This window comes from Aquarana catesbeiana, linkage group LG01 (genome assembly GCF_042186555.1).
Source record: "Aquarana catesbeiana isolate 2022-GZ linkage group LG01, ASM4218655v1, whole genome shotgun sequence".
Taxonomy (NCBI): domain Eukaryota; kingdom Metazoa; phylum Chordata; class Amphibia; order Anura; family Ranidae; genus Aquarana; species Aquarana catesbeiana.
Genome location: NC_133324.1, coordinates 666,585,606 through 666,608,060, shown reverse-complemented (window position 1 = coordinate 666,608,060; position 22,455 = coordinate 666,585,606). Strand labels below are relative to the sequence as shown.

Here is a 22,455-nt window from a genome sequence, read left to right as displayed (position 1 = left end):
GAGAATCAGAATGTGCTGAATTGGCAATTCTCCACGGATTACTCTTCTAAATTGCCACTGTTAAAATAAAAGAGTACACAATGGGGTTGATTTACTAAAACTGAAAAGTGCAAGATCTGGTGCAGCAGTGCATAGAAACCAATCATCTTCCAGGTTTTTTTTTTTTTTTTTTTTTTACCCCAAAGCTTAATTGAACAAGCTGAAGTTAGAAGCTGATTGGCTACCATGCACAGCTGCATTGTATTTTGAACACTCCGGTTTTAGTAAATCAACCCTATTGCATAAGATCCAGTTATACAACACAGAATACAGCAGCACATCTAGTGCCATTTTCAATATATAGGGAAAAAAATGCTAGAATGCTATTTAACAGACTTGTGAACTGAATTTTGCAGTGACTTGAAAAACAAAATAAAGGTTGCACCAATACAGGCATACCCCACTTTTAAGTACACAATGGGGTTTATTTACTAAAGCTGGAAAGTGCAAAATCGGGCTCATTTCTGCATAGAAACCAATCAGCTTCCAGGTTTTATTACCAAAGCTTAATTGAACAAGCTGGGGTTAGAAGCTCATTGGTTTCTATGTAGAAGTGAGCCTGATTTTGCACTTTCCAGCTTTAGTAAATAAACACCATTGTGTACTTAAAAGTGGGGTATGCCTGTATGAATACTGTATCACCCCATGTATCATGTATTTTCTTAGCAAGCACGTCTATTGGAAAAAATGTATACCAAGTGGTTCATTTACTAACAGAAAGTAGAATTTTCACTTTGGAAAAGCTTAGTGAACAAGGTGAAGCTGTGTTTACTATAATCCTCCAGTCCAGAAAGTGAAAATCCATTTTTATCATTTCTCTTCCAAATAACATATTAGATCAATATCACACAAATCAGAAAACAAAACATGTTTTATGCATAAAGCGATTTATATGCAGAAAAAAGTCCCAATGCAGCAGTCTCTATGCCTCTTGCTTAATATAAATGTATGTGCTATTTCAAATGTATGCACTCTTCCACTCCTACACTTTGAGTGCTACACCAACACCCGTTGTGCTTTCACCTGGTATATATGACCCACAAAATTGTAAGGTCATAAATAGTTCAGGTCCCCTTTAAATGGAATCCTTTATGCTCAGTGAGTTAAGGCATCAATCCCCTTTAAATGGAATCACATTTAGCGGATCATAGCACCAGCATATACTCAGTGAATTCCAGCATCTGTCCCCTTTAAATGGAGTACTGTATATCCAGCACTCGTGCTCCCCTCCTCATCAATCCAGCAAGAAAAAGCAAACACCACATAGTGCTTCACCTTTTAAAATTACTTTATTCATGCCACTCACAAAGAATCACACATTTTTCAGTGCATTAAATGCGCTCCTATATACAAACATTGAAAGTAAATATACTGTCTGTATTCAGCCCTGGCCGGCTATGTTAAATAACACACTTCCTGAACTTGCCACGCATGATGACATCATCAAGATAGCCCTGGGGGGGTTCCAAGGAGGTGGGAGAGTGGACAAGTTTGAAATAGCACATAAAGTTATATAAAGCAAAAGGCTTAGAGACTGATGCGTTTGGGACTTTTTCACATATAATTTGCTTTATGTACAATATATGTTTTGTTTATGATTGATATGATATTCATCTAATATTATTTTGATATATATTTGGTAGCCCCATTTAAGCTAAACACTGTGGAAAGAGGAATCTTCTCTGATGGATGTGTGAATACTGATTGGATGCAGTCCCTATTCCGCTGACATATTTTCACCTGGCTCCTTCCATTTTCCATTTGAAGTTTTTTAAGCCAACAGACAAAAGGGCCACTCACTGCTTACATTTCAGCCAATTCAGCACGAATCGTGCAAAATTCACACCATACGAGACCAGCTTAAGTGAACATTCAGTTTACAAAGTCATTTTGCTAAGTGAATAATCCTACTTCCTTTAGTAAATCAACCCCAACACATATGTAAGTATTCAAAATACTACCCAACTAAAAACATTTAAACACACCTACAGCTCTCTTGACTGGAAACCTGCTCACTAATTTGTAAAAAATGTAATTAAAGCTTGCACGGTCAGAGCTTTCTCTATGTTGTGCGTTGTTGCAGGCGTGTGGGGTTTATTAATCTTTTTGTTTTTTGTTATACAACTCTAGGCATTTATCTTAGGCAATGTTTTAGTTATTTGTGTTATATGTCATAAATTAGTAGTGGTATTAATAACTTGAAGTTAGCTCAGTAGCTAGGTGATGCTATGTCCTGCCTGAGGAGGTCTCTTTATTATGGTTATGTGTGCCAGTGGCAGTAATAATCCCGACTTAACTAAGTGATGTAAAATCAATGAATCACTGCATTTCAGGATTATTTCCTGTGACTCACAGACTTCCAGGAAAAATTATGATGACGCTATTTGTCATGTTAAGACAACCAATAAACATGGTCAAAATGGCATTAAATCTTAAATGTTGAGATGTCCAGCATTGAGGCAAGGAGTGCTTACACTGTAACCACTTAGCATTTTATTTGCCTTTATGGTCAAATAAAAGTAAACAAAAAAGACAAAATACTATTATACACATTTTACAGTTCAGCTTCCTAATTTGCCATATGATGGGAAGGCTTTGTAAAGTCTGATACAAATTACGGTAATAGCATTCTGTAATGGTCTGGTTTCTAAGGAAATTTCTGCCCCATAAGTATCTTTTCAGCACTTTAATTTTTTCAGCACAGTTTTTTCCTTAAAGTAAATGTATGCCTAGGCTATATGCATTAACCTCCCTCGTGGTATGATTATTTCAGATTTTTGCGTCTCAAAGTGGTACAATTATTTTGCATAGACATTTGGCATTTTACATTGCAGGTCTGTAATTCTTAGCAATAACACACTTAGATCTGTCCACCAAGAGTCTAGTAGATATCCCGGGTATGACGAAGTTTGGAACACAAAATCATAAATTATAATATAATAAATAAATCATTTTAAAAAATCATATAATAATAATAAAATACATTTCCCCGCGATTCACTATCGCTCAATTCTGCAAGTGTTCTAATTTATTATCGCTGTTTTCTAGCTGGTCTAAAGCCACTTTTGACGTAAAGGGACACTTTTTGGTTGCTATGGACAATCTCAAGTTTCCAGGCAGAACAAACAGTTTATATCATATAAAATGCATGCAGGGAATGGGCCAAAGCACTGGGGACAAAAGGGAAGTGAAATGATTTCATACAGTTAAAATCATAACACATACAGTACTGTAATCTGTAAGATTACAGTACTGTATGTGTTATGATTTTAATATTCTTTTTAATTTGCCGCCAGGCTCCGCCCCCGTGCGTTGCGATGCTCGCAGGGAACAGAGCCTGGCACAGAGAGGCTTCGGGCAGAGGACGGAGCCCTCAGACAGGGGGACATTGCAGGATCCTGGGGACAAGGTAAGTAACCTGCACCAGGATCCTGAGGGGTCGGGGTTACCGCTAATGGTGCTGAAATTTAACCCCGAGCTACACTCGGGAATACCGTCAGGGAGGCTACAGTAGTAACCTCCCTGGCGGTTTTCCCGAGTGTGGCTCGGGGTTAAAATTCAGTACCATTAGCGGTAACTCCGAGCCACACTCGGGAACGCATTGCAGGATCCTGGGGCGGCGTTACTTACCTTGTCCCCGGGATCCTGCGATGTCACCCGCAGTGTCCGAGGGCTCCGTCCTCCTCCGAAGCCTCTCCGTGCCAGGCTCCGTTCCCTGCGAGCGGCGCGACGCACGGGGGCGGAGCCTGGTGGCAAATTAAAAAAAAAAGTAAAAATCATAACACATACAGTACTGTAATCTTACAGATTACAGTACTGTATGAAATGATTTCACATCCCTTTTGTCCCCAGTGCTTTGTCCCATGCCCTACATGCAGTTTTACATGATATACACTGTTCTTTCTGCCTGGAAACTGAAAATTGTCCATAGCAACCAAAAAGTATCCCTTTACATCAAAAGTGGCTTTAGACCAGCTAGAAAACAGCGATAGTAAATTAGAACACTTGCAGAATTGAGCGATAGTGAATTGTGGGGAAATTTATTTTATTACTATTTTTTTTTTTTTTTTTTAATTATTTATTTTTATTTATTATATTATAATTTATGTTTTTGTGTTTCAAACTTTATCATACCCGGGATATCTACTAGACTCTGGTTTGGACAGATTTAAGTGTGTTATTGTTAAGATTTACAGGCCTACAATATAAAACGCCAAATTTCCATGCAAAATAATGGTACCGCTTTCAGCACCTAAAATCCGAAATAATCATACCGCCAGGGAGGTTAACAAGCTGTAAAAGCACTTTATTACAAGCTGTAATTCACCAATGTAGTTGCATTGTGGAGATATTCATCTTCAAAGGTCACAACAGAGGCACTGAAATCACAGCTCTTTTTTGCACTTTATTTTATAAGGAGGGCAAAAACTTGTCAGTCAGCCTGTCACCCTTTTAATTTAATTGCACACTCTGCACTTATAAATTGATGGAAACTGACTGAAACTAAACTTTAGAATCTCTGTTGATGATATTTTAGGATGAATTACAGTACATACATAGGCATGTTTTTGCTTGTTTTAAAGCACTGTACTGCTTGTTAAGAATATGTTTTGTACTTTAACACAGAGTGGGATTTGTTTACTAAAGGCAAATCCACTTTGCACTACAAGTGCACTTGGAAGTGCAGTCGCTGTAGATCTGAGGGGGACATGCAAGGACTATAAAAAACAGCATTTTTGCTTGCGCATGATTGGATGATAGAAATCAGCAGAGCTTCCCCTCATTTCAGATCTTCCCCTCAGATCTACAGCGACTGCACTTCCAAGTGCACTTGCAGTGCACTTATAGTGCACAGTAGATTTGCCTTAGTAAATCAACCACATTTTGTCTTAAAGTGACTGTTGCCAAAAGTATCCAGACATCACAAAGCTCTTGGTTCTTCAGAAGCTGAGCCACCTTTACTCTCTGGTAAGGGAGTAAAAATCAAGAATTGAGTAGCTCTGTCAATATCACTGTAGTTGTGGGTTTGGCAAATATAACAAGCAGAACATTCGAGCTTCTTGAGCTTTAACTCCATTTGGTTTTCATGTTACTGTACTGTTAAAGTGACTCCACTGGAAGCCCCCTTTTTTTTAAATGTGTCAGAATTCTTTGTATAAATGAGAGAACCTTTCCATACTGCTTTATGGAAGCTTGGAAGGAATGTTTCCAGCAATCCCTAGAGTATATTGGAAGGCAACAATGAACTGTGAGGAACGCTGGTAAAGTAGGTCTTCTTAGTTGCCTGATGTTCCTCTGAACTAACAGTGACCTGTAACAGAAAAGTTTTGAGGGCTTCAGAGTTAGTTTGAATGCATGGCATGAAGTCTGTGCTGAGCCATCAATATATTCCACATTTACATGCTTTATCCCCCTTTTGCTCTGCATGACTGGGAAGAACATTTCCTCTGGTTTTATCCAAAGGAAGTACAAATGAGCTTTTCAGCTATTTGCATATTTTTAGACATCACACAAACCACACTATAAATATAATGTATATGTTAGTATAGTCATGTAAATGTAAAAAAATAATACAAGTTATATAAATAATTTGTTTAATAAATAAACTTGAAAAATGAGCTTTGGGATTTTTTTGGTGCTTTATATCAAACGACACTAAATTATGATAACAATTTTAACATTTATTGTAACATTAATAAAACACATATTTAGCACCAATAAAAAATATTTGCACTTAGGGTTCATTTTATATCGGCCTTGCTTTATACCGTTATACTTGGATGGCATGTCCGCATAACGTTCTATCAAATAAACATACATTACAAATATAATATACCCACGGAAAAGAAAGAGAAAACATAGAACACAGTACAAATGCCATTATATTCAAAGATGTAAAGCACCAAAAAAATCCCAAAACCCAGTTTCCAAGTTTGCTTCGATATATGGGATGTGGTGACTGCTTTCCTGATTTAGACTACAAACACTCCCCCCGGCAACTCAATTACATTGAGGGTAGTTGCTTGATACTTCACAGAAGATAGTTGGGAAAGCTAACAACATTGTTAGATATTTCAGGAAGTTATAAAAACACAAGATTTCTGATGGACTTAGCAGACATTTTTCTGTACTCGAAGAAAATGTTTTTAGCCTGAATAAAAGAAACAAATGCAGCCACCATCTAAGTAATAGTAAGATATGTTGAATTTTTGTTCTTGGTTTTAGTTATACCTTAAACTGTGAATCTGAATTATACATAAACACTGCTGCTGATTTCCCATTGAATATTGATAATGGCTAACTCAAAAAAGCAAATTCTTTTGTAATTTTACTGCTGTCCGGGTCCCTAAAGTAGAATTATCCCACTGGGGACACAGCAATAAGTAAGACTTCAAGATTTACTTTGATTACAGGCCTATATATATATATATATATATATATCTATATATATATATATTCTGGTGGGATAGGACAAATTATTAAAAACTTACTAGTAGGCGCAATGTATTCTTCCTAAATTGGTTTTAATGAGTTTATGAAGTCTGGAATTTATAGAAATTTCACATTTTGAATAGGTAAGGGTTAGAACTCCTTTCAGGGTTTATTGCTGTCTATGGCCCCTGGGGAAGTTCACCCTCTCTCTTTGTCCTGCCAACCATTGTCACCAAGACTAATGCTGCCCGATATACACATGGGCAGTATATCGGGCGGTATTGGCCGGTTTAGTATTTTCAATTTCAATTGATATTTGGGCCATGTGTACAGCAGGCGGTCCTGTTGAAGGGGCATGATCGAAAAGGTGGCAGTGGCAGAGAGCGCTGGCTACCATGTTCTGGCAGGGGTTGGAGGGTTGCATCCCCCTGTCAGTACACAATATCTCAGCGGCGGAGGTCGCTGTGCTAACATTGGATCATTAGTACAGTGACTACTCCTGAGCTCTCCAGTGTTTTTTCATTCAGCCCACTGGGTTGAACGAAAAAAAAAAAAAAACTGTTATGCCCCGTACACACGGTCGGATTTTCCGATGGAAAATGTCCGATCGGAGCGTGTTGTCGGAAATTCCGACCGTGTGTGGGCTCCATCGGACATTTTCCATCGGATTTTCCAACACACAAAGTTGGAGAGCAGGAGATAAAATTTTCCTACAACAAAATCCGTTGTCGGAAATTCCGATCGTGTGTACACAAATCCGACGGACAAAGTGCCACGCATGCTCAGAATAAATAAAGAGATGAAAGCTATTGGCCACTGCCCCGTTTATAGTCCCGACGTACGTGTTTTACATCACCGCGTTTAGAACGATCGGATTTTCCGACAACTTTGTGTGACCGTGTGTATGCAAGACAAGTTTGAGCCAACATCCATCGGAAAAAATCCTAGGATTTTGTTGGCGGAATGTCCGAACAAAGTCCGACCGTGTGTACGGGGCATTAGTGTGTACCAGGCTTTAAAGTGAGGGAAAGATCCCAAATTTTTGATTTTTAACAGAACAAGAATATCTTCCAATGGGGATTAGTTCTGGTAACAGTCTAAATATGGATTATCCTTACTATGAGGATTTTTCCTTTCACTTTCTCTTGTATTTACAGAACAGGAAGTGATGGGAAATCTCCCAAATGGGTCAAATATGAACCAAAGTAAATATGAAAAACCTGGCAAGGGTTTTAAATATTGCTTACACTTTCCAAAATAAAAAAAAAAAAAATAAATGATTTAGATATACTTTAATTTGTTGGTTATCTGCACCCTGTAAAGCACTGTAAAATGATTTTCATGAAGTAAGGTAATGCTAATGCCTTGCATAAATTAATACTCTTAGACCAGCCATTTCCTACTGGAGAAAATTATTTTTGTGATGTAGACAGATGGGACTTTTGGTGATGATGAGCTTCAAAGCATAGAAGGCAAGAGTGTTCACTTATGCTAATAAATAAAAAGTTGATAAAACTCTGCTCACCAGGGAATGAAATAATAATATAAGCTCTTTACTACATTTTAATAGTGTAGAAAACACTCATTAATTTCAGTCATTTCTCAGGTTGTCAGGCACGCTTAGCATGAAGTATGTTGTTATACCAGATCAATAGTCAGGCAGATCCGCTCCAGATGTTAAGGAAGTGCTAATACCGTTATTAAACATCAGTATGTAATTAAAAGTGGTTGAAGCACTTCAAGAACTAATTAGGTGTCTTTTGCAGAGTGGGGATAAGGCACTAATGACTAGGCGCCACTAGAGATCTTGTAGACCCGGGGCTCTTTCCATATGAACTGGGTTATTCTGGTAGCGGCAGACTAAAACAAGCACTTATATCACCAGACATATAATGTATGTGACATTTTAACTTGCTTTAATTACACAAAAATTTCATTTCTTGTTAATGCCATTTCCTTTAATATTGATTTCTCTCTTCTGTATACCAGTTGCTTATATATTAAAATTTCCAAAAATGCATGTTGTCTGGGATAAGCATTTCTATTTACCCTTTTCAAGGATCTAATCTCCATGCCTAAGGCAATCAGGCCTTCCTCTCTTAAAACATGTACAGCCAACGTAGTATTTACCATGGCAACATAACGCCTATTCACTTCCTGGACATATATGTCACACTTGCGGCTGGAAAGCCAACCAGAAAAATGGATTATGGTGACCCCATTTAAAGGATTTACGAATGGTGTACTGGTTAAAGAAAAAAACAGTGTGTTAATGTAGCAATCCATGTATGCAGGTCTATACATTTCAATTATGTTACAGATTTTATCAAACACACTATTGTTCTTTTTTCTTTTATCCTGTTTAGTGGGCTTTGGAATAATACAATGCTGTCAGCTGTATCAATAAATAAAAAAGTAGTCTTACATTTCTTTATAAAAGTTTTTTGTCTAATGTTATGATGGTATTAAAACACAACATCATTTGACATTTGGGTTGATTTACCAAGGTCAAATGGGCTGATCACATTGCAGGGGAATTTTTGCTTTGCACAGGAAAGTTGCTTTAGCTTAATAAATGTGGTGAAAATTCACTTTGCAAAGAATACCCAATCACGTGCAAGGAAAATAAGGAAATAAAACATTATTTTTGCTTGCACGCGATTGGATGATGGAAGTCAGCAAAGCTTCACCTTATTCACTTAAGTTAAAGGGATATTCCCTTGTAAAGTGTACAGCTTATTTACCTTTAGTAAATCACTCCCATATACTGTATCTAACAAATGACTCAAAATGAGTTTAAAAATAGCACTTTTATTATAATACTACATCTTGTTTAAACTGAACTTGATGTAAATGCATACAAAATCACCCTTTGGTCCAGTTATATATTCTTTAAAAAATCACTGCATACATATTACAGTTACAATTACGCTTTCACAAATAAACCTGGAAGCTGATTGGTTTCTTGGTTTGCAGCACCAGATTTTGCACTATGCATTTCATATGCAATCATTCATAAGCTCAGTGTGATATTTTATGTTTTTTTTTTTTTTTGCAGTGGCATGCTTTATCCCGTGAAGAACAGGCCAAATATTATGAGTTAGCCCGCAAAGAAAGGCAGCTACACATGCAGCTCTATCCAGGCTGGTCTGCAAGAGACAACTATGTAAGTATATACCATCTTTCCCTCAAAATGGGTGCCTGAGGCCCCAGACTTATTGCTAGCTAGTCATTGTATAGAATAGTAAATATCCATTTCAAAATGATCATCAATCCATCCAAGTCATAGGTCTAGCCTGGCCTGGGGCTGGGTTTGTTTCCAAGAGAGCAATACGATCATTGTTCTCTTAGAAACAAACTCAGCCCCAGATCAGGAATATAAATCAGACAGGGGAGTTATGTCACACCAGCACATGCTTGTACAATGTAAATATAACTAGAGATTGTAGAATGTTTAACCATGCTAAGCTCTTGTATGAGGCTTGTGCTAGTTATTCTGTGCATAGGAAGTCACCAGTAGCCCTTCCTAATCAAAATCTACTTAATAGATGGATAAGAAAATCCAGTAGTTTGTTCATTCTGATCATCTTAAATCTGGTTATTGCTTATTCATATTTATGGTCTAATTGTTAAAACAGGCTTATACATTTTTGGTAGCTTTATTGATTTTTTTTAAGATTACATGATGCTTTATACCACTTCATTATTATTTTCTTTAAATTATATCATCTAATATTATTGATCTAATGAATGTGGTAATTCTAAAAGAAGAAAAGCACTAACTGTCCTTCTCTAATTGAATCTCTGTATGGAGTCACAGGACTAATTGTTTGTAATCTGGATTTAAATTTATCGGTTCTATAAAGAGCTATGCATTTTTTTTTTTGGCAAGGCACTTAAAGCAAACCTGTCATGAGAGACATATGGAACGGTCATTGCTGACCTCTGAAAATTCTAGTAGTGGGTGCTATGCTGACCCACTAGCTTCAATACTTTCTAAATCACTGGCATGGACTATGTATGTGGATCTGCCATTAAAAGTCCTTTTTTTTGCATACCGATTCTAGATTAGTGACTCAAACGACTGAAGCAAAGGGTCAGCATGGCAGCCTAGTAATGAGTATTTTCAGAAACAGAAGTCACCAGTGGCAGCCTCCATGTTTCATTTTAAAAGGCTATCTGTAATGTGTGTATAGTAAACATGTGAAAAGTAACCTAGAGCTCCACCAGCTGGCTGGAAATCATAAAAATGAAAAAGTCATAAAAATTTTTATCTTTGCCTGACCAAAACATTTTTTTAAATTGAATAGATATAGTTAAAATCATATTGTTTTGTCTGAACTTAATAAATACAATTGTTTGGGTGAATTGCCTTTCTTAAAAAACTGGGCCCTAGACTCCCCACCAGTAATGGTCACATGGCCAAAAACCCAGGCATTTGTTTTATCCTGACAAAGATATTATTTTCCCTTTCTATTTCTCTCTAGTTATTAATTGCTGCAAGGCTGATAACAATGAGCGCAGGTCTACTTTGAGAGATGAGCAACCTATATTTGAGAAGGGTTGGGTGGCCTATTTTGGGCACATGCTTTAGCTATATCCAATTCTTTTAGCCCAGGAGTATGAGCTGATTAACAACTGACAGCATTTACAAGGTCTTTATACTTTGCTAGTAGGGGATACATTTGGCACTGTGCATTTTTTTCACAGTTAATAGTCAAGCTAATCTCAAGTCATATTGTGATCTGATATGATCCCCATGCACTTTCTATCAAGTCACATTGTGGAACTAAATGAATGCTAACAGCTTGACTATTTACAAATCTGTCAGTCATAGTTAATCTGTCTAAAATGGAGCAGTCTTCCATAAAAAAAATATTGACTGACAACCCTGGTTTCAATGATCTACCACCAGCTGAGCTGCTTTATTTATACTTTTTATTAGAAAATGGTAATGGATGTCATTTGTTCATATTGCCGTCAATTTTCAGTTAAATGAATTTAGAGCTGGTTAAATATAAACGTATTCCTTTATTGCAAAATGCATAGTCCAATTTATTTGCTTGTACATCTGTTCCCATAGAGCATGTGGTATTATTCAGTAAAAAAAAAAAAGCATGTCAAATATATATTTATCTTTTTAATGCATGAGTATTACATAAAACATAGAATGGCCATGCACATTTAGATCAATAATTGATTACAATTAGAGATGACAGATCTGCCTGTCAAAGTGAAATTATCACATCAGTAAGGTTAAATTCCCACCTTTCTGTGCACATTTTGATGCGTATTCAATGCGTTATCAGCAATTATAATTTTCTATATATTAATGACTATTTTTGCTAGCAGCCTTTTGCATGCATGCCCATCAGAGTTCCTTGTGAAAAACTGTCTAAAGTTTTCACTGTAGTGTGGAAAAAAAACATTAAAACTTTATGGTCAATAAATAAAGGTGAAAAGTAAAGGGGGGGGGGGGGCGACGATAAAGAAGTAAAGGCGAGGGCGGAAGAAGTAAATAATATCATGGTTTTGAGTTCCTGTAGACCAGGGTTTGTAGCAGCTGTGGAACTGGGCTAGCCTCCAAACAATTTATTACTCTGCCAATAAGACAGAAGCCACCAATCTAGTGATAACCTATGTTGTGATGTTTGTCATTTAGCAACAAGTTGCAGCGTAAACATTTTCATGTATATTTTAGCGCCATGCAGCCTCTATCCCAGGAAAGTTTGAAGCCCATGTGGATGTGGAGTCTTTGTTTAGTCAAGTAGGTTTATCTTTTCTCTTGGGATATACCTTGGCTGACAGAAGTAACATCATTGGCAATGCTGACCCTTGTTGGCTGTCGTCCATCACATCTCTGTGATCCCCTTCAGTACAACTGCAGCTTTTCAGTACGGCTGGGATTAATGCTGGCTGCAAACCAGGCAGCAGAATGTGCACTTCTGTACACATCTCATCTTAATAAGTGGACATTTGTACCAATGACGTTCCAGCTGGTTAAACATGGACAACAGAACATGTTCATGCTGTGGCTGCTGACATTAAATGTTTTTTTGGTAATTATCATTTTAGATTAAATATCCAGGTGGAAACAAGAAAGATTATTTAATTCTGGAGCAATTCGCTGTCATCTGAAAAAATATTTATATAGAGATACTGACTGAGCCCGTGTTGTCCCAAAATAATTGTCCAGACTAAAACTGATTATTTACCCTGGAAACATTTGAAGCTTTGTTTCTATGTGAAATTGGATTATTAAAACACAGATAAATGCTTTATGGGATAATATTTGTAAGCAGTCTAGTTTACAGAATATGTGTTATCCATTACAGGCATTTATATAGTGCAGACAATATACACAGCGCTGTACATGCTGTACACATCAGCCCCTGCCTTTAAAGAGTTTACAATCTAAGGTCCCTATCACACTTGCATACATACACATCCTGGTGCTATTTTTAGACAGGAGCCAATTAACCTACCAGCATGTCTTTGGAGTGTGGGAGGAAACCTACTCAAGCGTAGAGAGAACATGCAAATTCCATGCAGGAAAAGTTCAGGCCGGGATTCAATCCAAGGACCTTAGTACTGCAAAGCAGAAGTGCTAGCTATGTTGCACTTAAGCTTGGTACACACACTCAGTTTTTTTCATTCAACCCAGTGGGCTGAACAAAAAAAGACTGACAGATCACCGTACCAACACAATGGATGTTGGTGCGGCGTCCTCCCCTGCTGTGCTATTGTATTCTGATAGGGGGACTGCCCTCCCACCAGAACACATTGATCAGTGCTCACAGCCATTGGCTGCGAGTTCTGATAAGGTACTGGTTGGATGCTGGTTTTCTTTCCAAAGTGGGAGACACAATGGGTGTTATTTACTAAAGGCAAATCCACTTTGCACTACAAGTGCAAACTACAAGTGCAAAGTGCACTTGAAATTGCACTGAATGTGCACTTGGAAGTGCAGTTGCTGTTGATCCGAGGGGGACATGCAAGGAATATAAAAAACAGCATTTTAGCTTGCAGATGATCAGATAATAAAATCAGCAGATCTTCCCCTCATTTGAGATCTACCCCCCAGATTTACAGCAGCTGCACTTCCAAGTGCACTTTGCACTTGTAGTTAGCACTTGTAGTGCAAAGTGGATTTGCCTTTCGTAAATAACCCACAATGGGGTTTATTTACGAAAGGCAAATCCACTGTGCACTATAAGTGCAGTCCCTGTAGATTTGATGGAACATGCAAGGATAATAAAAAACAGCATTTTTGCTTGCACATGATTGAATGATAGAAATCAGCAAAGCGACTGCAACAGCGACTGCACTTCCAAGGGCACTTGCAATGCACTTGTAGTGTACAGATGATTTGCCTTAGTATCTTCATAGAATACAGGCCAGTTCAAGATATCTGAAAGTGATAAATCAGGGTTGGCTTGAAAAGGAAGAAACCACTGGAAGCCATTTTTGGCCCTAATATGAACAAAGCTTCCTTGATGTGCCTTAGGTTATATTCATGTGTTGTGAGCTCCCACTGTCAAGCACCCAGCTGAGTTACAAAGAGTCTACTAAGCCAAAAGGTGTTGGTTGTACCAAGCTTCTTATTACTCCAACCAGAGCATCACAGGAGCCAGCCATACATGATACAATTTTCTTGTTCAATTTCCTTTAGATTTACCTTCAACTGTGTAGTGCATGGGCCTGCCTGATTGCATGAAAAATTAAAAGTGTTTAGGTCTGACCTCCCTCGTATTATATGGTTTTGGTAAATCTAAAGGAAAATTGTTTAAGAAAATTGTATAATGTATGGCCAGCCTTACAGGGTTGAAGCTGCACCTGTCACTTAATAGCAAATGTAGCCTGAATAATATAAACGAGCATTCAATGTAAGCATATCCATCATACAATATAAGTGTAGCAGAGTGTTTTTCATGCTCCATTTTCCATTTGTATTGAGTCAATTTCTAGTACTATACAAACCAGCAGCCATAGCAGGTAGCGCTTATTGAACGCCATGAAATGTGTACAGTACTAAACATTGAGGGGAATATATCAAAACTGAAACAGCCAGAATCTGTAGCTGATGTACATGGCAACCAATAAGCTTCTATGTTTTATTTTGAAAGCTTCACTGAATAAGATGAAGATAGAAGCTGACTGGTTGCCATGCACAGCTACTTCAGATTCTGTCTACTTTGATAAATCCCCCCCCCCCAACATGTTTTTTTTAAAGTAGAATTCCAGCCTAACACTAACTAGTTTTAAAAATGTCCCCTCCTGCTACCTGTGCCGCCTACCCTGTGTAAAAATATGAGTATACTTACCTATTTTTAGTCCACTCCGGTCTGGTCTGGTGATCCCCTGTGTCAGTCAGTGGTAGCTGCAGGGGGAGGAGGGAGCACTCGACAATGGCTGGGAATTTCTGGAACTGTGACATCACTCATAGGGGTTGATTTACTAAAGGCAAATAGAATAGTTGCCCTCTGCAAGTGCAGTTGCTCCAGAGATTAGTAAATGCGGTAAGACTTCACATTGCAAGGAGTACCCAATCACGTGCAAGGAGAATAAAAAAAACTGAATTTTTGCTTGCACATGATTGGATGATGGAAGTTAGCAGAGCTTTTTCTCATTTACTACACACATTTGCAGAGTACAACTGCACTTTTCAAAGTGCCCAGTCTTTTTGCCTTTAGTAAATGAACCCCTTTGACTTCTTTGGCCCAGCTGCTGTCTGCCCTCCCTCCTCTCCCCTGCAGCAGCCGCTGACTGACACAGAGGAGCCAGAGCTGTGGATTGAATGACTAAAATAGGTATGTATACACATCTTTTTTACACAGGTTAGGCAGGATAGGTAGCAGGAGGGGACGAGAACATTTGTAAGAATAGTTGGTATTAAGCTGGAATTCTACTTTAATGCTATTTCTCTGCTAGGAAGTCACCCTTTATTTGTGCTGGTGACCATTGTCACCGGTAGACAAAACAATGGGAAATCCAACATTTTCAGGTGCCACGGGAACTCTTCCGGTGGGGACGGCAGTCACAGGGAGTATTCTCCCTTGTTTGCAAGAGATTTCTACTAACTTCCTGATCTGATAGGAGGTAAAGGGAAATCTCCACATTGGGACTCAAACAGCAACAAAATATTTGACATGAGTTTTAATCATTTCCTACTCTATACAAAACGAAAAAAAAAAAAGTTAAGGCTTTAGATATACTTTAATACTGAATGCTCTGTAGTGTCCTGCATGCATCCTACTGGATTTATTAAGTCATGCAAGTATACCAATGTCTATCCACCCTCTGTTGAACAACACTTGGGGCAAATAAAATAAAAGTTTTTCATGCACACAATTAGGTCCCAGAACCTACTAATTATGTGACCCCTACATGTTGTAGATCTGGTCTTTAGCTTATTATATATTATGTTTTTTTTGTTTTTTTTTTTAACTGGGATAAATGGCATGTGCATGTGTATGTTGGGTACATGCATGCTGAGAAATCTATATTTACTATTGCAGGGTAAAAAAAAGAAAAGGAAGAGAGAAAAGCTCCAGGAATCCACATCAGGTTGGTTGACATGTTTTTCTGTTTTCTAGCAGCAGCAGCAAAGTTATCTTTTCTCTGACCTTCTTTTCTATGTACCATAGTAAGTACAGCTGTGGCCATGCCATACGTAAGCTTGCATTGATCTCAAACATCATCAAACAATGTTCAGAAAAATGTTCTTCCTTGATCTATATGCGGCTAAGTTGTTATACCAGAATCATGCCAGATGTATATTAAGTGAGGTAGTTGTGGTTTGTCACTTATTCTACAGGTGTGTGAAGTGTATGTAACCAGTACCGTCAACAACAGGTTTTCCGTTGAAACTTGAGGTTATTGTACGCACTGTTCCTCACCTGTGCAGCAAAATACCACAATAGTGTGGGCAGCGTGTTTATTGATTTTAATATATCACTAAGTAATAATTGAACTTGTGTCACCAAATGCATGCCTCCTTTTCAATGTATTTGTGCAAAGAGCAGTGTTGTGCTGTAGCCGCTAGAAAACAAATAGAAATCTTTTATTTGCTGGTTGAAGTGGATAACTGCATACGATTGCTCTCTTCATCATGGTTTTAATATACAAACATGACTAACAAAAGCACGGAGCTTGTAGTAACCAGTCACATTTTCTTTTTTATTAGTCCAGTGATTCATAGGAGAATTTAAAGTAGAATTCCAGCTAAAGCCTAACTAGTCTTAAAATGTCCCTTCCCCCTTACTAATGCCTATACTAATGAACTGTTGTAAAAAAAGATGTATATACTTACCTATTTTCAGCCCACTCTGTTCCTGTCATGTGATCAGCCAGCAGTGGGTGACGGGTAATGGAGCGATCACATGACAACGGCTATGAAATCCTGGAGCAGGGATGTCACCTATAGCTTCCCATGGTGCAGTTGTTTTCGATGGTCCCTCCTCTCCCCTGCAGCCACTGCTGGCTGACATATGGGAGCTGGATCATGTGACTAGACCAGAGCGGGATGAAAATAGGTAAGTATATACATCTTTTTACACAGGCTAGTTAGTATAGGTGATGGGGGGCAACTAGTTAGGCGCTAATTGGAATTCTGCTTTACGAGAAAATCTGATTGGTTGATATGGATGGCTAGAACTGTTTTTCCTTTTCATTTTCACTCACAAGTCCCCATGCTATTAATAAATAAATAATCCAAATTCTTCAAGTTTTGAGAAGCTTTTCTAGATTCCAAGATGACATATAGAGCCCTTTTTATTTGAAAATGAGGATGCTGTAGCCAAGGGGGGTTGTATATGTTGAGGTATGTTGGATAAAGTGTGGTAAAATGATAGTTATAAACAAGCAGATCTTATTTGCTGTGATTGATTCCATTACTTAGTGTTACCCTTTTGACTAGCTTTGTGTGAAGTGTGTTTAGTGTCCTCCAGGCAGTCATCAAAACACCTAAATCCCAGGTTATACATAATTAAAAAGCCACATTTTACTGAAAGTTCACACTGAGCATTCATCACTTTGTCAGATACTGGTGTGCAATAAAACACTCTTTAACGCCAAGCTTGACTTCAACATGCCCCCTACACACCAAAAAAATAAAAAAATGTTTGTCACAAACTTAGTTGAGGGAATTCTTGGTTGTCCCCTGGATCACCAGATCTAGTGTCCTGATTGGAGGATTTCCCCTCTTTCCTGTTCTGGTGACAACCCCAAATTTTTACTTTCATTCTTAGAAATAACAGTAAACAGGATCAATAAAGAGGGTGAATCTCCCTAAAGGGGACACAGACAGCAATAAAAACCTAAAAGATGTTCTAATCCCTCTCCACACTATCCAAAATACAAAAAAAAAAATGTGCCTTCAGTTTTACTTTAAAGATACAAAAGCTTAAACATGACTGGTTTTGAGTGGGTACCAATGAGCAGAGCTGACTGATTTAGAGAAATATTGGCTGGCCAGCTTGGCTCCTGCTGCCAACTGCTATCAGATAAGCAAGCCGGATCAGTAGTTCTTTGACAGCTCTGCTTTGGTATCTTGTGGCACAGTGCTGTTAACAAAAGTGTGAGGATTTGGTATGGCTGCTTCTGGCACAGGACGAGGTGAGTATACAAAATAGATGTTGGTTTAGGGGGTTTAATATAAAAGATACATTAGCTTAGTGTTAGGTTCTAAATTATGGTTATTCAGAAAGATGGAGCAGATTTCAACATTGTATTTCTAACAAACCGTAAGGGATAGAAGCATATTCCGCTCCATCTTTTTAAATAACCCTGTATTATAAAATAAAGGTTAGGTGTTGACATGTAAGTAGAAGGTAAAGCATTATGGTGGTAGGTTAAATGTTTAGTGTTCAGGTTGGGGGAAGGTTAAAGGCTGGTCCACACTTAAATCGCACTGGAATGCTATCCACATTCCTGTGCAATTTTTTCTATGTGACTCAGTGCGGTGTGATTTCTCAGGCCCCTTCATTTGAATGAGCTGAAATTGCACTGTATCGCACCAAAAGTAGTGCATGCACTACTTTTCAAAAACACACTGCACGGGATCGCATGGTACTGTGGTACCATGTGATCTTGTGAAGGCGTTTGGGGTGTCATTAGGATTATATTGACACCTGCAGCAGATCGCACACCCAGTGTATTTTGATTGTAGTGCAGGAAACGTGCCAAGAGGGGCTTTAAACATTTATTTCAAATGCAAAGGGCAAACTGCAGTATCCACATGCAACCAGTCAAAATTAATCTTTATAATGATCTCACTCTAGTGATCTGTAATCTGATTGGTTGGTATGTCTTTCTAAACTTTGCACTGCCTATAAAGTAAGTTTGCAATAGCAAAACTTGCAACATATTTTGTGCCCCTCTAGTGTTGTCGAATAATAAAAAGTCAAATAGTGCCATAACTGTATTACTATTGCAGTCTGATAATTACTATCCAGTTATGAGCAGCACCACAGCAATGTTCCAGTTATGGAAAATAACAGATAATATAGATGAGGATTACAATTAACCTCACAAACATTTTGGCTACTGGTATACCACATACAAGTAGAGCAGAGACTTAGTGACATTTGGAGTTTTGTCCTCCTTTGACCTCCAACGTCCTTAATCTTTAACTTGGCCTTTCCATTTGGTTTGCATGTCATATTTACTGGCTGTTAATTTCCCTAGACAGCTGTCAAAAGATCCCAAACATTATGTAATATTATCAGTTCGGTTGAAAGTCACATTTGTTCCTGTGGAATGGAAAGCATTGGTCTTGAAAAAAAAAATCACAAGTGTAGCTGTGTTTATAGCCAAAATGCACAACCTATTTAGTGTATGTGAAGGTGGGTGCGCTTGATATCAACAGTGCAGGCCTTTCATATTTCACAAGCCTTCACAGGGCTGTTCAGCACATTTGTGAACTAGACTTCAATTCCTTTCCTACATTCGGCAGCTACAAACACTTCTCTGAGGTTTTGCACTAAAAAAAAAAAAAAAAGGCTGTTGTTTTAACAGCTATAAACGTACAGATTGAAGGTTGATCAACTTTACAGAAGCTACATTCACATATTTCAGTTTTTTATTAATTATTGCTATTAAGCTGATTGCAGCCTAGTATTCAGTTAGCGGTCATTTCACCTAGGAAAGTCCTTGGCCTAAGTTGCAGCTTGTGTGGACTTTAGACAAAACAGAGCATGCATATCTGCTTATGTTCAAGAACCAGTCCATCCAAACTTGATATTTCTGTTATAGATGAAGTCTAAGAGCCGGTTCACACGGGGGCGACTTGTCAGGCGACCTAGCCGCCTGACAAGTCGCCTCCCGTTCTGTACAATGGAACCGTTCTAATCGGAGCGACGCAAGTTGCTCCGACTTAGAAGAAAGGTTCCTGTACTACTTTGGGGGCGACTTGCATAGACTTCTATACAGAAGTCGTCTTGCAAGTCGCCACGGCAGTCGTGTGCAGGTCGCCTCGGTGAGGCGACCTGCAAGTCGTGCCGCTTCTAATGTGAACCGGCGCTAATGGTCAGTCACTGGCTTCCTTATATCTCTTGGGGACTCCAAAGCTGGTTCCAGCTTTATATTTCTTGCTTCTGTTCTCACACATCTTGGAGTTTTGGGAGTTTCCACTCACTTTGGTGATGGTAATCTGCTATCATTTTTCCCTTCTCCTTAATATAAAATGAATGAAAGCACCAATTGGAAGAACATGATCTTTTTGTAATAACTATAACAGTTATGCAGATCCAGGAACACAAACTAGATATTTCACCATTGAGGTCCTCAAAAAAAAAATAAAAATAGGAACCTTCGGAGGGCGAGCTCTAAAGCATTTATTGAAAACTAAAATATCAATTTTGGATGGACTGACCTTTTAAGTTATCATGTGTTTCTTACGTTTAGTTTGAACCACTTATTTGTTTTGTGCTTAACCCATGGGTAATGGGGCTAAGCAGGTAATTGGAGATGCTTGCATGAATGATCACATTGCCCAAAAGCCAGAAGTTCTGTTATGCAGATCATAGCAGGACAGCATCTGTAGTTGAGAACTTGGACCTACCCTCTCCCAGCCCCTGTGGCTCACTGTTGCTCAGTAATGCTACCCATTGTTATGGACCAATAGTGAGGAGATTGGTCCATATGAGCAAAGGTGAAAAGGGCCAGGCATTAGATCTTGAGCACAACAGCTGGTTACAACTTACAGTTCCCTGTGTCTTTGGACTGCCAGGGAGCTTTAGAAGGTATATTTCTATAAATGATAATTCAGTCTAAAAAAGTATTTCTTAATTTATCCATATACTCTAAGAATTGCTCACAAGAAGGCTAATTTACTACTTCAAATGTGGCGGTCTTTTAAGCCTTGAAATTATCAAAAGGTCACCAAAAGGACTACCACCTGCAGTTTACTGACTTCACAGGCCAGATATTGACCAAATTTATAACCTTTATGCTGGCTATACAGAAAAAAATGCACTTAATACAATATTAATGCTTCTAGGGTGACATTGAAGGAAAGCTTCATTTGCAGTAATTGTGGAGAAACATAACTAGAAATTAAGTACAACAAAAGATCTCTAAACTGTTAAGGCATAAAATAGATACATAAATACAATATATAGCAAAAGTCTAAAGGCTGGTATAACAACCATTAAAAGTAACAAAGAAAATGAATGTAAATCAACTTAAGAATATGCATTTTGTAATATTTCAACAATTTTGTTAAAAGACCCAAATTTTCTGCAGGTGCAGGCCCACCAAGAATGACAGCTGCCTACATCTGAAGCATGGTAAGAACATCTCTTTAGCTCTTATACTGTTGTTAGATGGGCTCTTGCTAAATAAGCCCTTTTGCTTTTTAAAATGCCCATCTACTGAAAAAAACTCCTCAACTGCTAAAGAGAAACAGGTAGCTTCATAAGACAGAAAATTGCATTACTAGTTTAGTAGAAATGTTAGAAAAAAAACTCTACAATGGTTTTTATACCGGCTTTGTTGAAAAGGAAAAAAAAAAAGCAGATATATTTAGCATATTGTAATACTGCAACTGAAGGATATCCCAGACATAACTGTAGCAGTACATTGTGGGTACCTTCACATACCCTATTATGAACCCTTTAATGCCAAGATACCCAGAATCCTGCTTCTGACAAATGCTGGTTTCAGTACTTTCTGATAATTTTGAGGACTGTTCCTACTCCAACCAGCCTCCTACATATCTAGTTGGCAGACCAGCCATGGTTTTTGGCAAATGTGAATTAATGGGTGGCATGATGGGGTTTACCAGCTCTCGACACTGCCAGAAAGTATTGAAACTGGAATTTTAGAGTGGATTTAGAAAAACAGTGTGTTCCCAGAACTAGCCAAACCAATAAAAAATAAAGTATATAAAAAAATGTAAATACTTTAGTGGCTTCTCATCTTGCTGTGTTTTTCTATGTAACTATACACTGTACAGACATAATTGAATGCATGGCAATTAATGGTCTCAAATCAAGGGGGTATAGAAGTATTGAAGCATGAGCATCAACATTACAGCTACGCAGAAAGAAGTCAACAATGGCATTTACTTTAAAGAAGGGCATGTAGGACAGGAATCAAGTTACAGGCCTTTAGAGAAGAAGTGAAACTCATCCTGCCTTCTGACACGGGTCTAAAAAGCATGAAATAAGTCATTTTCCAAGTATTTTCATTTGTGTTTGTGTATGTGCTAAAAAAAAAATAATGAAGCTTGTGCAAGGATCCTCTTTCCATCTTCCTTCCCTTCCCCCCTTCCTTTCTTACCGCATGCATAGCAGATTAATGAATTTTCCATAGTTAAACACGCATTTAGGATTCAGCTACGTAATGGTACCTTGCTTCGAAAAGGATAAAAAATCGGCTTTATGAGTAAAGCAAATTTCCAAAAACATTCTGTAAGTCAAATGTGTTCGGCTGAAGCTGAAACCTGACAACCTTAGTTACTCTAAAACGAGCCTCCATTTT

The 22,455-nt window shown here is 38.1% G+C and overlaps 1 protein-coding gene across 8 annotated transcripts in view; it reads left to right on the top strand.

Moving 5' to 3' along the window:
• Window positions 1-22,455, top strand: part of LEF1 (lymphoid enhancer binding factor 1) — a 154,871-nt gene that overhangs the window by 109,295 nt on the left and 23,121 nt on the right. For 2 of the 8 annotated variants that reach the window (XM_073602111.1, XM_073602141.1), the window contains 3 exons: window positions 9,530-9,637; window positions 12,173-12,238; window positions 15,990-16,038. In XM_073602111.1, coding sequence (XP_073458212.1) covers window positions 9,530-9,637; window positions 12,173-12,238; window positions 15,990-16,038 — 223 coding nt within the window. Of the gene's footprint in view, window positions 1-9,529; window positions 9,638-12,172; window positions 12,239-15,989; window positions 16,039-21,199; window positions 21,261-22,455 lie in introns of all 8 variants that reach the window. The other 6 variants (XM_073602136.1, XM_073602165.1, XM_073602120.1 and 3 more) reach the window with 5 other exon arrangements.